Source organism: Belonocnema kinseyi, chromosome 6, assembly GCF_010883055.1.
Source record: "Belonocnema kinseyi isolate 2016_QV_RU_SX_M_011 chromosome 6, B_treatae_v1, whole genome shotgun sequence".
Lineage (NCBI taxonomy): Eukaryota > Metazoa > Arthropoda > Insecta > Hymenoptera > Cynipidae > Belonocnema > Belonocnema kinseyi.
Genome location: NC_046662.1, coordinates 31982666 through 31999948, shown reverse-complemented (window position 1 = coordinate 31999948; position 17283 = coordinate 31982666). Strand labels below are relative to the sequence as shown.

Sequence of the window (17283 nt, the reverse complement as noted above, 5' to 3'; positions counted from 1 at the left end):
GCGTGCAATCGACTCGGGATACTTATAAGATACTACCATGATTTTTTCTGATTTTTTGGTCCAAAAATAAATTAGGCCAAAAACCGGCCTTACCGACCCTCCTCCTTTAATTAGTTTCTTATTGTCATTCTTTTGTCTAAAACGTAAACTGTTTTGTTGATCATTTATCGTTTTGTATAGAAAATTTGTCTTTTCTTTAAAAAGTCGTCTTTTTCGCTTTAAATTTCAATATTTTTAATTTAAAAGTCTACTATTATATTTTCAGTTAAGAATTTATTTCTTTTAGTTAAAAGTTTTACTATCTGACTGAAAATTTTATTATGTTATTAAAAATTTGAATTATTTTTCAGGAATTTATGCTTTAGGGACAATAATTCAACTGATTTGTTAAACATTCGGATTTTTTACAGATAATTTTTCCTTGAATTAAAATATTTCTTTTTTGGAGGAAATGTGATCTTTATTTCGTTAAAAATTTTACTATTTGCTTGAAAAATAAACTATTTCGTTTAAAATGCAACTATTTTCTTGAAAAGTCCTCTTATTTGTTCAAAAATGTTACTTTTTCAGAAGCATTTATATTTTGTTCGAAATTTCAACTGTTTGGTTATAAATGAAACCATTTAATTCAGTTTTAAGAGTTGATCAATGAGCAGTATTACGGAATTTTCCCTAACGTTGGCCTTGAATGAGCCTGAAAGTGATTGGTCGTGCGGAAAATTCCGAAATGGAATTTGTTAAAAAACCCATACATTTCGACATTAAATCTTTTGAATATTTCACCTTTAATTATGCTTGGAAAAAGTGTCTGAGCAATTATTCTTCTATTTTCTTGAGAAAACGTCTTATTTCTCTTTATCTTTAAGAGCATTTAAGGCTGTAAAATCTGAAATCACTTTTAGGATAATTTACATGATATATTTCACCTTGGAGTTCTAAAATCTTTATTTCTTGTTAAGTTTATATAATACACGAATTAGTATTATATAATTATTATTATAAATGTTTAGAAGTCGATCGGGAAAAATGTAATTTTTCACCAGGAAATAGTCTGGGATTTTTTAAAACTTTGAGTGACCACTCTGCCAAACCTGACTCACTTAAATTGTTTAAACTAGGAAAACTCTCCAGAAATGGCTTTTTAATTAAAAATACAATTTTTAATTTCAGATACGATGTGGAGAGGATATTTAGTGGTGACTCAATTTATACAGTACCGAACACATTGGCACACTTGGAGGAATCCTTGGATATTGTCACACGAAACGAGAGTCTTAATTCCCTAAATAACAAAAGATTCACCTACACTTTGTTGCTTCAACGAGCAAATAGTTGGCAGCCCATTGCCACTGTAGTTGAACAGAGAGGACACCTCATAGTTAGGGAATTAGTTGAAAATACATTCACCGATGAAGAGATCCCTGAACTTTGTGAAAATCCAGGCGACTGCTCCCGTGAGTAATCAATAAAACGATTTGCACCATATAAGCCATCTCTAAGCCCCATTTAAACTAACACTTTTATCTTCACTGTAATTAGATCCAAATACATGGTTTCAAATGATTAATAAAAAATCATCTATTTCACTTCGCTTTTTGTAAGCTTATGTCAAACTTACCAATTTCTAATTAGTTTATTCCTTATTATAATTTTTTTATTCACAGTGTTTGCAAGTAACGCGCTACTTGAAATTCATTGATAAATATCCCTTTTCTTCCCCTCTTCAACACACCTCTCAGACCTTCCCCTTATACTCTTACCGATCCCTTCCCTTTTATAACTCCTTACCTTTTATTACCACTTTGTTTCTACTCCTTTGTTCCATCGTCCTTATTCACCTCTTCCTTATCGCTCCCATCTAGATTAACTTCAAACCCTTCTAAACTCATATTCTCTCTTATTGCCCTCTTTACAATCTCCTTCCGATCATACTTGCTGGCCCCTCTCCTTATTCTATTATCGTTTATTCTTTTTTAAGCACTCTTTACCTTTGCTTGACACTTTCTTTCTACCCTTTCACCTCTTGAAGTTTTTTATTCCCCTCTTCACCACCCCCTTCCTTTCCTAGACCATCTTACCCCTTCTCATTCCATCGCTGCTCCCTAGTTCCCCTTTCGATTAACACACCCTTTCATCCCCTCTCCCTTTATATTCTTTCATTCACATCTCTCCTTTTCTATCCTTTTCTCTTTCAGACTCCTTTTCTTTTCCTTTTTTCACCTGCTTACTTTAAATCTTTCGATGATATATTCACCATTCCTTAATATCTTTTTCTCAACCTCTAAGACCATTTTCTTCACTTCAATCTCTTCCCTTATCTTGTCTTATCTTCCCCTTCCAACTATTTTCAGCTCGGGCTAGGAAATCTTAATAAGTAAATATAACGTGTTACTTTTGAGAAATAAGATGTCGAAATTTGTGTTTACGTAATTTATTAAAAATTCTGAATTTTTAAGATTTTTTAGCTTACAAAGTTACACGAAAATTTTGTTTTGATTCTACTTCTGATTTTGGTAAGTCTTCTCGAAGACTGATCCACATTGAGATTTTTAACTTCTCTACATTTAAATCTAAATCTATGATTTCAAATGATCAAAGCTTTTATTTTCTCCTTTTGCCAGTCCTTTTTCCAGTGCCCGTAAGTAACTTGCTCCATGAAATTCATTAATGAAACCCCACATCTTACCCTCTTTAACATAACCTTAACTCTATACACTTCCTAACCCCTCCTCTTATAATCTTACCGCTCCTTTCCCTCTCATGACAACTTACTTTTCATAAAAATTCCCTCTTATTCTCCTCTTTAACTAATCCTTTCCACTTTGCTCCTCCCAGGCCCTCGCCTTATACTTATTTCGCTCATTCCCTGCTAATTACTCCTCACGTTTTATCGACACTTTGTTTCTATTCCTCTGTTCCATCGCCATTCTTCTTCATCTCTTCCCAACCACCTCTCACCTTTTTCCATCTCATCGGTCCTTCCAATATGCCACTCAACTCGTTAAGCTCAAATTTCCTCTTAATGTTCTCTCTAGCAACCACTTTCCATTGTACTCACGAGGCCTTCACCTTACAGTTACACTATTGTTATCGCTCTCTCCCATTTAATCACCCACGACTTTTAATTGCCACTTCCTTTCCACCTTTAACCTCAATGACCCTCCTTCCTCCCCTATTCACAGCCCACTTTATTTCCTTGATTTCCAACCCTCTCCACACTTAATAACATTTAAACCTAGTTGTCACCTGGATAAGTTTTCTCTAAGTCTCATCTGCAATGACACTTTGATCTTTTTAACCTACCTTTCGTCTCTACTTTCTTTCTACCTCTTCGTCCAATCGCCGTTTTTCTGCTCCTTATCATAAACCCCTCTTACCCTTTCCTATCTGATTGCTCCTACTCTCGTACCCTCTCCGTGTAAAATACCCTCTTATTCCCCTTTTCATTATCCATCATACTCTTATCGCTTCCTTCTCTCTCACCGCTCCTTACTTTTCATCGCTATGACCCTTCCTATCCACCTCCCTTCTTCTTTCCCTTTACAGAAGCCCTCTTTTTTTCTGCTTTTCCTTACCCTTTCCTATAAAATCACACTCTTCTCTCAACTTAAAGCTTCATGTGTCCAAATCCCTTTTGCTTATTCCCTTCGACATACTGTTTCCTTTCCTTTCACACTCCATATTCTATACTCATTGACGCCCATCCCTTCATTTCTAACCTCTCCTATTTCAGCTTTCCTTTTTCTCCTTTTTCCACTGACTTGCTTCCAATCATCAGCTTATCTATTTTCCATCCTTTAGTATTTTCCCCTCGGCCACTCCGAACACTTTTTCCTCTGCAATATTTCCCTATGCAATATTTCCCCTTATTACATTTTTTCTTAACCCTCCAACTACTTTATCTTTACGTTTTTTATTAAAATTTCGTAATTTGTGCTATGTTTTACTTTTTAAATTTATACAATTAATTTGGTTTTAAACTTACATATCATCTGGATAGTTTTTAATTTTATATTACATTTTACTATTACTAAATTATTATTTTGCTTTCTCGTAGAAAAAGCTTTGTACTCGTAACAATTTAAAATATTTGCAAATGTTTCAATTCAACGTTTCGCAGTAGGAAAATCTTTAATAAAACATTCTAGGAAATTTGCCGGATTTAAATTCATTCACACTAGTGTGTTTGAAAATAACTTTTTAAGAGGGCAATGGTCTTCCTAATTTAATTTCAAATTAAAAGACGAAAATTGTGTTTTATCTTGACATTTTAATTTGAATTGAGTAATTTAAATTTCCCATCTGAAATAATTAGGAAAACAATTTTTTTGACTGTTTGGAATAATTTGTCTGGATTTGGGCGAATGTCACGGGAAAGTTACAGGACTTTTAGAGGACTTTCTGGCAAATAATTTTTTTTATCGATCATATGCACATGAAACTTCTAAAAACACTTTTTTTTAAAAAATTATTATTCCGCATTTTCGGTTAGTCTAGGTTGCCTTTTGTTATATTACGTATCATTATATATCAATTATTATTATGTATCAATTATATCATTATATGGAAAGGAGGAAGGTTATGGTTGTTTCATTAACATAATTCAAAGTTGATACAAGAATAAAGAAATATTCCTTGATTCAATACTAATTGATTCAGCTATAATATTATTCCATTTTGTTAAAGAGTAGGGGAGTATGGTCATTTATAATATTTTAAAAATCTAGGTTTTTTTACAGAAAACCTCTTTTTTTTAATACAGCTAGAAAAATAAAAGTTTTCTTGAAAATGCATTGTCCTCATGCTTGTTTTGTTTTTAACCTCCTGAATATCACTTTAAATAAACAGAATTCTTTTCTCTGCAGGATTAGGAGATGGAAGTCCTATAAGCATAGCTTTTGCTACAAAAGGATTCCTGTTGTGACAAAGGAAATTGTTTTAACCGAAAATTTAACGAAAAATTCTATTTGTGTTAGAAAAGATCCCTTTGATACAAGAGGACATAGTTGTGATTATAATTTAAAGTTGATGTAAAAATAGAAAACATTCCTTGGTTCGATAAAAATTGATTGACCTACTTTTGGTTTTAGCTACTTTATATTTACTTTTTATTTATATTCAATTAATCAGAATGAGAAAGCAAAGTGCTTATCCATAAATTACAGAACACATTATTTAACCACTCCCTACCCCATGTATTATTTTGTAACAAAGTGGTTCAGAGCCCCTATTCTTCCCCGCCTATTATATGTAATTTTACCCAAAAAAATTCAGGGATATCTTGTTTTATACAATTTAGTCAGTTAATACCTGAGACATCTGAATTATACCACTAATTTTTTTTAAAGGTTAATGAGTGTGCGTAATAGAGGATTATACGTAAATAAAACAATTAATAAACAGTACTCAATAACCTCTAAAGAAATATTCTTTAAAATAAATATGTTATATACTTCAACAATTTTAAGAATTAACGAAAAATAAATCAAGGCTGTCATTTCCACCTTTACAATTGATGAATTTTGAATTATTAAAAATATATTGAATCACACTGTTCTAATGTTAAATGCTGAAACTATGAATAAAATAAATTGTATTTAAATTGGAAATTATGAAATAAGTAAGTGACATAATTAAAAATTGTTTTATTTTCATGATTTAATTTTTTAAATTGAGGTGTCCGAAACAAAAAGGACACATAAAGAGAATAAAGTTAACCCGCCGGCTGAGTATTGTTCAGCTCAAATGATTATAGCCACAATACTTAGTCAATACTCAGAAAATAATTAGTCGGTGGAATGAATTTACGTGCTCTTTCTGCTTCGGGTCCCTTAGTTGTTTCAATTTGGAAAATTAGGAAGAATTTTCCATGGTAAAATTTCAAAATTAAACTACATCCAAAAAGGTTCAAAATGTAAGTTTAAACTATGAACACTCCAAACTAATTAATTGTTAATTGTAACTTTCGATCTTCAAAATCAACAAAATTAAACGATACTACATTAATACGTCTTTAAACTTAAACTATCTTAATTTCAAGTCTATAAAATTGAATTAATTTCCATTTTTAATATTCAGAATTTCAACATTTCTAAAAAAAAGTCTTGAAAATTCAATCATTTTCTGTTTTACACAATAAATAATAAAGAATTTTCAATTTTTACTCTTAAAAATGTAAAAATTTCGCATTGTAAATATTAAAAATTGAACTACATATTCATTGTATACAAAGACTTTTTAAATTACATCATTTCAACTATAAACTTTTCAAAATAATAAATCTTTAATTATGAATTTTTAAAACCCAGGATATCTGGATTGCAATCAATTTAAATTAAAGAAACTTCAATTAAATGAATTTAAAATAGAATTCATGAAAAAATCTGTCCGCTACGCAGGCACATTGTATTGGCGCGCTACGCGCGCGGCTCTCTTCGCTCGGAAGTTTGAGCGCGCCTAGACCGCGCGACTGTTGGTTCTCGCGCTTCGCGCTCGATGTTGTATTTATCTCACGCTTCGCGCTCGATGATGTATTTACCTCGTGCTACGCGCTCGGTCTTTATATTTTCGCACATTCTTGCGCAACCATTTTAAAATTAAGACTCAAAACACCCACCACTGTAATTTTGTGATTGTGAATTCTCTTTCGTTAAAAAAGCTTAGTTTGAGAATTCGAGCGCACCTACGGCACGCGACTGAGGGCAATCGCACTCCGCGCACAATCTTTGCATTTCTTTCGCATTCGGGCACAAACCTTTTAAAATCAAAGATGAACGGGCCGACAACTGTAATTTTGTGATTTTGAGCTATCTTTTGTTAAATTTCTTTTAGCTTTAACGAACACATCCTAATCACATATCTCGTGCTTCGCACTCGATATTGTCCAACCTGTAAACTTTTCTACATTATACACAACACGTTTATATCAATTATAATACATTTTTATGTAACTCTGCCAGGGATTACTTAATAAAAATTGCAAAATAAAAATAAAATTGTATTTATCATGATTATTTTTATATTGGTTTCTTATTTTGCTTTAAATTGTATTCCAAGCTGCTCTGAACTACGTATTATTTCAATTAATATATATCATTACAATTCATAATATGCATAAAAATTGAATCATACTAATTCTTATTTCCTTGTTTTCATAACATTTTTATTTTTAATGTTGTTTTTTACGATTAAATAAATACTACTGCGCATCTGCATAGGGTCTAAGACAGGAACTTTTATATGGTCCTATATAGGATCCTATGTTCTCTTTCGTCTTTTCTGTGCTTTTTCCAAAAAGCTAATTTTTAAATTTTTAATCTTATGTTTTACGATTAAAAGGAAATCTACTCGTCCTAACGAAAAATAATTAATAATAAATTCATAGATCTTTTTAGGCGAACAACTTTTGTCCGGTAATTTAAGTTCAAATATTTTTATTTAGAATGTTATTTTTTACGACTAAAGCAAAAACTAACTGTCCTATCAAAAATTATAGCTCTTTTTTGGATGGACAAGTTTTGTCTCATTTTTTCTCGTAGATTATATCGAAAAGTGATACATTCTTAATTTATAGTTCTTTCCAGGAAGCGCAATTTGAGCTTCTTCATTTTTTTCGTATCTAGCATAGTTCGGCCAAAAAATGGAATTTTGGGATTTTTCTTTATTTTTGGTACGATCAAATTTGTAGTGTTAAATTTTGCGACCAAATTAAACAAGTTGTTATCATAATCCTGTAGGGCTTTCAAAAAGGAACGTTTTTCTTTTCCAGACTTTTTTTCGTCTCATGCGTTTTTTGGCTTAAATCGTTCATTTTAGTTTGTTTTTCTGGATTTTGAAAATGCTATAACTCTAGTAATTTTTTATTTTTCAAAAAAAGTCATTCGAATAAATTGTTACATTTTTTTAATTCTATAAATAAACGCATAGAGAATTTTCGAATTTTTAAAAAAGTGGTCTTCAAAATATTCAAAATGTGCTCACTTCTTGAATTTTTATCAAAAATGGCTGGATAACGAACTTGAACTTTAGTTTAGCACACTAAACGAGTGTACCAAAGGGCAATCCAATAGATTAATTTTTTTAAAAGTTATCGTGTTCACAGCCAGACAGACATACATACAGGCATATGGACATACAGGCAGACACATTCGTAAAAACCTGTTTTTCGGATTCAGGGGGTCTTGAAACGTGGATATTTGACAAAAATTGGGGGAGGGGGTCAAATTTTGCACAAATCTAATACCTTCTCTGATGAGAATATAAAAAGTTGAAAATTATATATGTTGAGAAAAAAATTCTTAAAAATATAATACAGTGAAACTCTTTAATAGCCTCCCTTCTATAGCTCTTCCGAAAATTGACGCCGAGTCGCATGTAAGTGTAACAGGCCTGTGCGGGGTGCGCGGGATCTGCGGCTGTCGCTGAGGCGAGCACTGAGGCGTGAACAAACACAGAGCCGGCTATATTGAGTTAGTTCCCACCCACCGTCAGCCCCGAAATTGGTGCTATAGAAGAGTTTCACTGTAAATGTCAATTTTATAATTTAAAAATGCAAGTGTTAACAATTATAACTCTTTAAAATTGTAGAACATTAAATACTACATCGTAAAAAAGGTGTTTTATTCTACAAATTACCAATTACAAATTCTGCAGTTTCGATGATTCATATTTAAAATTTCTTTATTCTGGAAGATTCAGAAATAAAAAGCTATTGACTTTAGATCTTTTGAATTATCAAATTTTATCAAATTAATTTATACATCTTTAAAATTGAAGAATTTTTAGTAGCAAATATAGATAGTTTCATCAATTTTAAGTTTAAATCATTAAGATCGAATTATTTTTCATTTTAAATCTCCTAACCTAAACTATTTTTTTAAAAGTGTTCAAAATTGCATCAATCTCTATTCGTTTAATAATTTCAAACTATAAATATTCGAAATACTGAATTTTCAATTAAAAATGTTTAAAATTGATACTTTAAAAATATTTTAATCAACAAAACATTTAAATTTCGATCTTGAAGATTAAATAAAAATAAAAATAAAAATGTTTAAATTCACCTCTAAAGGTTATACACGTTTAAAGTATTTAAATTAAAAATTCTCTGTGATTTTTATAGATTACATTTAAAATATTGGTGTATTGGAATGGTAGCTTCTAATGTGTCCCCTGTGGGTTTATATTTTTCTTGCACTTTCTTCTCCATTCCTTTAATACCCCCCACACACTTACTTGGTGGTGGAAGGAGGACACCTACAGTTTAAGATGGGTTCCGAACCACCAAGAGCAACAGCTTTAAGTACTCAGAGAAAACCTTTTTCTCTAGAGGTACTGCTCCCCCCACGATTCTCCGAAGATGAACAAACTCTCTTGCTAGGCTAGTGTTCACCGCATGGGCCGCCGAGACTATTTCAGAGTGCGAGGCGGGAATCGAACCCGCAAGCCGAAGGAGTGGGTCCAAAGCCTACGCTTTAGCCCCCACGACCATCGTCCCACTTAATTTTGGGTTATTAGTAAGATTTAAAATTGAAAACTCTTGACTTTTGACATGCTTACAATTGCAGCGCTTTCAATTGTGAATCTTCAAAATTGCCCGATTCGAAATATAGGCCCTACTTTGACGCTCCAAGTGGAAGTATTGTACCTACTTTGCGGCTGTTCATTCTACTAACTCCTACGTAGCCACTCCTAAAGATATTTTCATTCTCTTTTGCTTCTGTATAAGCTTCAGCCCCTACATCGAAGTTCTTGCCTCTATATTCTTGAGTTTTACTTACGTCTTCTTTAAAGCTCCAGAATCTCCGTAGAATTTTTTGATTCTCTTTTAGCGCTCTTAAATTTAAAACGCACAAAATATGTGGCGTCGATGCCTCGACGCCTGCGTCCTCATGACAGATATTTTGTTGTTTTATCTAAAATACTATCACCACAGTTTTCGGAAGCAACAGTTTAATTGCTTTTAAATAATAAATATTAAAGTGATAACATCGTAATGCTTCTAAGAGGAAAGAAGTTTGAAAAAGGTAAGAAAGATACAATTCTTTTCTATCGAGATGTTTCTGTACCACAAAAAATAACTACAAATTAGTTACCACAGATTCTTAAGAAATAGATTTTCCTTTCACACAATTTTCTTTTGAATTAAAGAATAACGAAATTGAATGATTTCAGATTTAAAATTTATAAAATAGGGCAATGTCAAAACCTTGCAAATTCAATATTTTAAGATTCGATCGTTGAAAATTATTTATAATTATAAGCATTCAAAATTAAATAATTAAAAATTGCAAAAATTGAATTTGAACAATTATTAATTCAAAGCGATCAAGATTTGACAATTTAATGTTGAACACTAAATTGAATCTTTCAAAGTTAAAGCTTTTGAAATTCTAGAATCTAAAATTGTTATTACAGAAAGAAATTACAATTTGAACTTCAAGATAATTAGGCGAATTGTTATAAAATCAATGAATGAATTCAATTACACTAAAAAAAATCTCAAACTAAATAATAATTTTAAATGGGAAACATTAAAAATGAAAAAAAAATTCTACTCCAGAACCTTGAAACTTAAAGAATTCGAACTTCATTTAAAACTGACAAAATTTATATTCACCAAAAATTATGATATTAAAACACTTTTTTAATCAAAGCCGTTAAAATTTCAATTATTTGTGTTAAATTCAAATCGCATAAAAGCTAATAATTGTTAAATTGCTAATTAAACTTTCCCAAATTCGACCAATTTTCCTCAAGTTTTGGACGCATGAAAAAAGGTATAATTTCTTTAAAAAACGATATCTTTTGCTCTCGAGAAATTCTAGGATTTCAAGTGCATGGCCATGCCTGATTTCAAATGGATTTGGTCAGCGATGATTGTTATTCATACATCATTCTCCAAAAAACCGACGTTGATTACAGTTTACTTGTAACTAATTTAAATAAAATCGTCAATGGTTATAAATATATACCAAAGATTAAAATTTAAAGTGTACTTAAGATCAAAAATTGTTTCTTCAAAATGTCATTTTTTGAACCAATTTATTTCTATATGCAGAGGGGTTCTGAGATATACTTTAATTTTCCTTTGCGCTCTACAAGTTTTTAAAGATTCCAAATTATTTTAAATGATTTAAAAAAATGTCAAGAAATTTCAAAGGAGTTTATGTATTGGTGTGTAATTACAAAATATGCTCCAGTGTTTGGAAGGATTTTATTGAATTTCAGAATAATTTAACATGATTTAAAAATTCTGTAAAATTAAAAAGCATTAAAGTTTATAAATGAATTTCAAAAAATTTCAAGTAATTTTAAAGAATTTCGAAAGATTTTAGAAGAATTCCAAAAAGTAGTAGAATTTTCAAGAGATTTTAAAGACTTTAAAATACTTTTTATGAGTTCAAGAGAGGTTTAATGATTTTAAGGGATTTTCTGGCATTTCAGTCGATTTAATGTAGTTTAAAAATTCTGTAAAAGAATTAAAAATATTACAAAGCATTTTAACAAATTTTTCAAAAATTCAAAAGTGTTTAAGGTCTTCATGTAATTTAAAAATATTGTTATGTATGGGATTTTAAGTAATTTTGAAGAATTTTTAAGGAATTTCGGTCGAATTTAAATGAGTTTTAAGACTTTAAAGTAATTTCAAAATATAAATAATGTTCTTGAATTCTTTAAAGTCTGTTAAATCTTTCGAAATCTTCAGAAATGTGTGGAAATCCTTTAAAATTTATTAAATTTCTGAAAATATATATTGAATTTTTTCTAAATATTTTTAAATATCTTGAAATATTTCTGTATTTACATTAAATCTTGTTTACGGGCATAAAATATACGACAATAATTTGTAACGTTTCTAAAATCTAAAATCTTTGTACATATATCATTATAAGCGTAGCAATATTTTTTATAGAATGGGTCACAAAAATTTGCAGACGGCCTTGCACACCTGTACAGTATATTTCAAATTTTGTTTTCCATAGTTCAAGCTAGGCTAGCCGAGAGTCTTTAGGCGTTAGGAATGAGAAACTTATAGGGTTCGAACCCGCGGCGAATAAAAACTTTCATTGCGTGCGATTATAAATAGTGTAGTGATTTTGTAATAGTAAATAATTATGTGAACAAATATTAGAGTATAATAGTCATAATATAATAATACGAACGATTAATTTTTTATGGCCAAAAATCGGTTGTAATTTTATAGAACTGTTCTCTACAGTTTCGGGACTAGTTCAATGCAATGTAAAACAAAGACGATTTTAACTTTTATTAAACTACCCAGCGTATCCACTACTATAGGATTAGTTCTATAAATTTTAATGGATATTTTTTCCGCGTGCAAAATAACTTGAAACATTACGCGAATGTTCTTCTTGCTCTACTTTTATTAATTTTTCGTCAAATAATTTTATTTTGTACAGTAAGATAGTGTGTTGAGCGTTACATTAGAAACAAAAACTAAGCCTCTATTTTGTCGCTCTAAATGGAAGATTTGGAAATTTTTGTCCATAAGAGCGCTAAAGTAATGGAAAAAATCGTATGGGAATAGCCTCTACTCTACAACCTTAGCCCCTACAAATATTAGCGTGAAGTGTGTCAAAGTAGGGCCTATATTTCGCCTCGGGTGAACTATACATAAAAAATTACATCTTTCGATATTATATACATCAAGAATTAAAGAATCTACAATTACAATTTCTTAAATTAGAGCGACTTTGAAAAGAATTTCAATAATATATGATTTTCGACTATTAAAATCCAAAACTAAGCAGTTTGGACAATTTTTATTACAAATATTCTCAAAATGAATTAGTGTTGAAATTTGAAGTAACCGTTTCTTCGATACACTTGTTTTTCTTCAAACAACCAAAAATAATCTAAAAATTAAAAAAATTTAAACAAACAAAAAAAAACAATCTTTTTGTGCGATAGAAATTTGTACCTTTGCCATTCCATTAAATCAGATATCTCTTGAAAATCCCTTTAAATCTTTGACAATTTTTTTAATTCCTTGAAATCCTTAAAAATACCCTAAAGGCTTTGAAATTCCTCGAAATTGTTAAAATCCCTGAAAAACTCCGATTTTGTAAAATACCTTGAATTCCTTGAAATTTTTAAAGTTCTTTTGAATCCTCGAAATACTGTAAAATTCCTTGAAAATTTGGAAATATTAAAAATTTCTGAAATCTTACAAACCACTATTTAAGGTTTTCAGTAGTATTATTTTAACCGTGATTTTGTTCTAAAAATGTTCAAACACGAATTTGAGATCAGCGAACAAAAAAACATATACAACACATAATAAATAGTCTGGAAAAAGTTGATAAAATAAGGTTTTTCCTTACCAATACATATACAACACAATTTTTATTTTAATCGAACCATTTTTGAGTTTCTTTCAGCTTTTTGGGATTCTGACCCACTATGCAATGGCACCATCCTAGTTATAGCTCTGATAGTAATTACCAAATTTTAATTATACCCTAATTTTTTATACATGGGTTTATATAGGGTTGATTTGTTAAAAATGTTATGCAACAGTGCAAATTTACATCCCACCATTACACCATCTAACGCATAGTAACATTTTCCTCCCCCCCCCCCCAAAAAAAAGTTGCTAATTAATTTATGGGTATCCCTTAAGCAATAGCTATCGTTTTGTGATTTTGATGTGAGTTTAATGTGAAAATTTTATAAAATTTTTTGTCCTAGCTGGAAATCTGCAAGGTATACCATTACGAACTGCACATATCGTAGCTATCATAATGAGTTCCCTCCTATTCGGCCTCGTCGCCATTGTTATTGCAGCATTAATACGGTAAATGTACCTCATTGTTAATTATTTTATAGTCAATCGTATGAAAGAGAGTGAACGAATTTATGATTTGTGTATAGATGGCCTTATTTTAAAATGTATATTTTCATTTCTGGTATCCCATGTGGAAAAATGAAGGGGCCCCCGTCAGGGTCCTCATGGATTGCCCTTATGCCTTGTCGAATCCATGAGAGCAATCCAGGCGTGGTCCCTTATAGAAACGACATGCTAATCCACAGGGGCCCAACATGGGCTTCCCTCATGGATCCCTCATGGTTGCCATCATGAAAGCCCTCTTGGTTTTTTTTGCCAGTGCCAGCACCTGTACTGGAATATCTTTGGGATTATAACACTATTTTGTACTAGGCTGTGAGTATTGGGATAGCACTGGATATCGCTACTGGCACAGTACTACCCCAATAGGAAATTCACCATGGGCGCAGTACTGCGTCAGTGCTAACTAGTGCCGTACTGCTATACTCTAACGATATGAAAAAAAAAGGTATTGAAAAAAATAAAACTCAATTTATTGCGAGTATTTTCACTGAAAATATTAATAGTCCTGTTAAAAGTGAATACATATATTACATTCCTAAGCATTATATTACAAATACAATTTCTAAAGCTACGGGGTATCGAACCTCAATATCTATACCTAAATCTATCGCCTACCAGTCGGGAGTGCTAACCAATACGCTAAACCGACAAGTTAAAACTCGGTGAAAAAGGCTATCCTCATAAGCTACAGCTTAGAAAATTAGAACTAACAAATTTTAAGCTTGCTTTTTCTAATTATTTATTATTAGATGACGTGATTTAAATTTAAAATACACAAATTGTGAACAGGAAAATCAATAAAATAATTATTAAATAAATAATTTAAATCGATTACCATTTTTCTTCGCGTAATATTTCATTTTTTTCTCGTTGTAGACTACTTTATTTTATAACGTATGAATCATATTTTTAAACGTATTTTTCATGTCTGTTTTGTAGGGTATAAAATATTTACCCCTCCGACTTTGAAATTTTAATCGTTGATCCGTGAGGGCAATCGAGCTGGGCCCTCGACTGGGACCCTCGTAGAATTTCCACGCGTGGAACACCCATGCGGGCCGCCGCCGAGGGCCCTCATCATAAGAGGTCTCAACGGGGCTTTTTCTACACGAGATATGCCCATCATGTACATATTGAATGGAGCAGTGTTTTTCAAATATTTGTGGTCAAATATTAAAAATTGATTATGCAAAATTTACACGCAGATTTTTTTTTAGTTTACTCAAGCAAAATTTATTTGATTCAAACACACCATTGCTTAATTCAAACGAATTTTATTTGAATCAAACAAAATTCTATCTTTGATATGGGGTCAAGAAAATTTCTGTTTTATTCGAATAAACATTTTCCTAAGTGTAGCCTATTCTTGATTCTAATTATTATATTTACTTTTATGTTGTTGAAATTCTGTGTTCCTTTTTATTTAGTACTTAAGAGTGAAGGGTTTTATAAATAATTCATGTTATTTTAGGGGGGGGGGGGGTGTATTTGCTTGAGTATAAAAGTAGGCTGTTAAATGTATCGATAAAAATTGATGTTTTAAAATAAGGTTTGTTTCAGGAGACATTTGGTGAAGAAGAGAATGTCGAAGGGTCCATATAAGCTAATCTTAACAGCATCCGACTTTGTATTCCCACAAGTACCCGATCCCAGGAGGGTAATACATTAAATCTTCTTCCGATGAAACTTTTTATATTTTGTTTACAAAGTAAAATATATCTTTCTTTATTGCCAATGATATTCGTATTTGCCAACAAGTGTGTTTATTCAGTAGAATTAAAATGAATATTAGAAATCTTTTATTCTGAATCTATGAATACTGATAGTTTCTAATATATATTAAGGAACCTTTTTAGGAACTTTGGTCAATCAGATATTGTATTTAAGTTTTTAGTTAATTTTTCCTTAGCTTAGTAATTAGAAAATTTCGACACAGTAAACCCTGGAATATCAAAGCATTGCGCATCATTCTGATGATCAAATTAAGATCAAAATTATCCACTTTTGCAAATCCAAAATTAATTTGTGTACAACCGCATTCATATTCTGTCGAGTGGCAGTTGTTATACATTTATTGAAAGTGATAGTTTAGTCATGACCGAAATAATATTTGTAAAAGAAGGAATTTTTTAGACAATTTAATATTTAACGATGGAAGAAAAATTTCAGTCTTCTTATAGTGGGCTATATATTTTTATAACTCTGGAAATCCATTTTTTTCTTTCTAAAAGTTTCTTATTTAGTTCCGACTCCCACTTTTGAAACATTGCGAACTTCCTATCACCAACAGAAAATATTTGAGAAAGCCTTGAAATTCTAAGGAAATACTGAAATTTAAAAAAAGATAAATTTTCAAGAATTAATTAATTAGTTAAATACATTATCAATTTGAAAAATTAGTTGTCAACTAAGAAAAAACTAATTTTTAACAAAATATTAAAATGTTTAAATGAAGAGATGAATTCTAAACTATAAAGATAAATTTTAATCTAAAATTATGAATTTTCCCTCAGAAGAGTTAAATTTTTACTTAAAAAATTCATTATGGAAAGAAAAAGAAAGAAAAAACGATTTTTCAACAAAAATTTTCGAATTTCAACCAGAAAGATAAATTTTAAACTGGCTATAAAAAGATAACTGTTCAAGCAACACTGAAATAGTTAAATTTTTAATTTACAAACTTAATTTTACCCAAAAAATGTTTAAAGATAATAGTGGAATGCTCAACTGAAACAGAATAATTTTCAACAAAACAGTTGCATTTTAAAACAAAAAATAAATATTTTCTATGAGAAAATGAATTATCAAACCTTAGATGACGAACATTGTACCAAAAAAGATTCTTCAATTAAGATAGGAACAAAATTTGAACCTAATTCTTTAATTTTCGAGCTAGAAAGGCCTTGAAGACAGATGAATTTTTTACCCATAAACATGAATTTTCAACCAAATATTTAAGTTTGATACTAAAATTTTTGTATTTTCAACCCAAAATGACAAAGTTTCAACAAAAATGCAAGAATTAAATTATAGGTTCAAGACATGAATTTTTAAATAAAAAAGCAACTTTCCAAGAAATAAAAAGAAATTTGAACAAAATAGTAAAGTTTTTAAGCGAAGAGATATATTTCATCTGTACTAAAAAATTATTTTTGGTAGTTGTTAATAATCAAAGTTTGATCCAGATTTACAATCCCGATGGGGTAATTATGGATCAAAATTTTTGTTCGTTAATAACTTAGGCATAATGGCGTTAGAAATTAAGTTACCTTGACAAAATTTTGAAGTAAAAAAGTCCTAATATAGTACATATTGATATCCTAAAAACATACTAAGTTTGCGAACACTTCGCCTCTATGCTTCGCCGCCGGTTTGAAAAATGGCACCCAAAATACGGTTTTATTTTCTTA

The 17283-nt window shown here is 30.6% G+C and overlaps 1 protein-coding gene across 1 annotated transcript in view; it reads left to right on the top strand.

Annotated features, from left to right (window-relative positions):
- Positions 1-17283, top strand: part of LOC117175321 (retinal guanylyl cyclase 2) — a 444267-nt gene that overhangs the window by 356350 nt on the left and 70634 nt on the right. The window contains exons 6-8 of the mRNA XM_033365029.1: positions 1171-1454; positions 13714-13819; positions 15434-15530. Of these exons, the coding sequence (XP_033220920.1) occupies positions 1171-1454; positions 13714-13819; positions 15434-15530 (487 nt within the window). The remainder of the gene's footprint in view (positions 1-1170; positions 1455-13713; positions 13820-15433; positions 15531-17283) is intronic.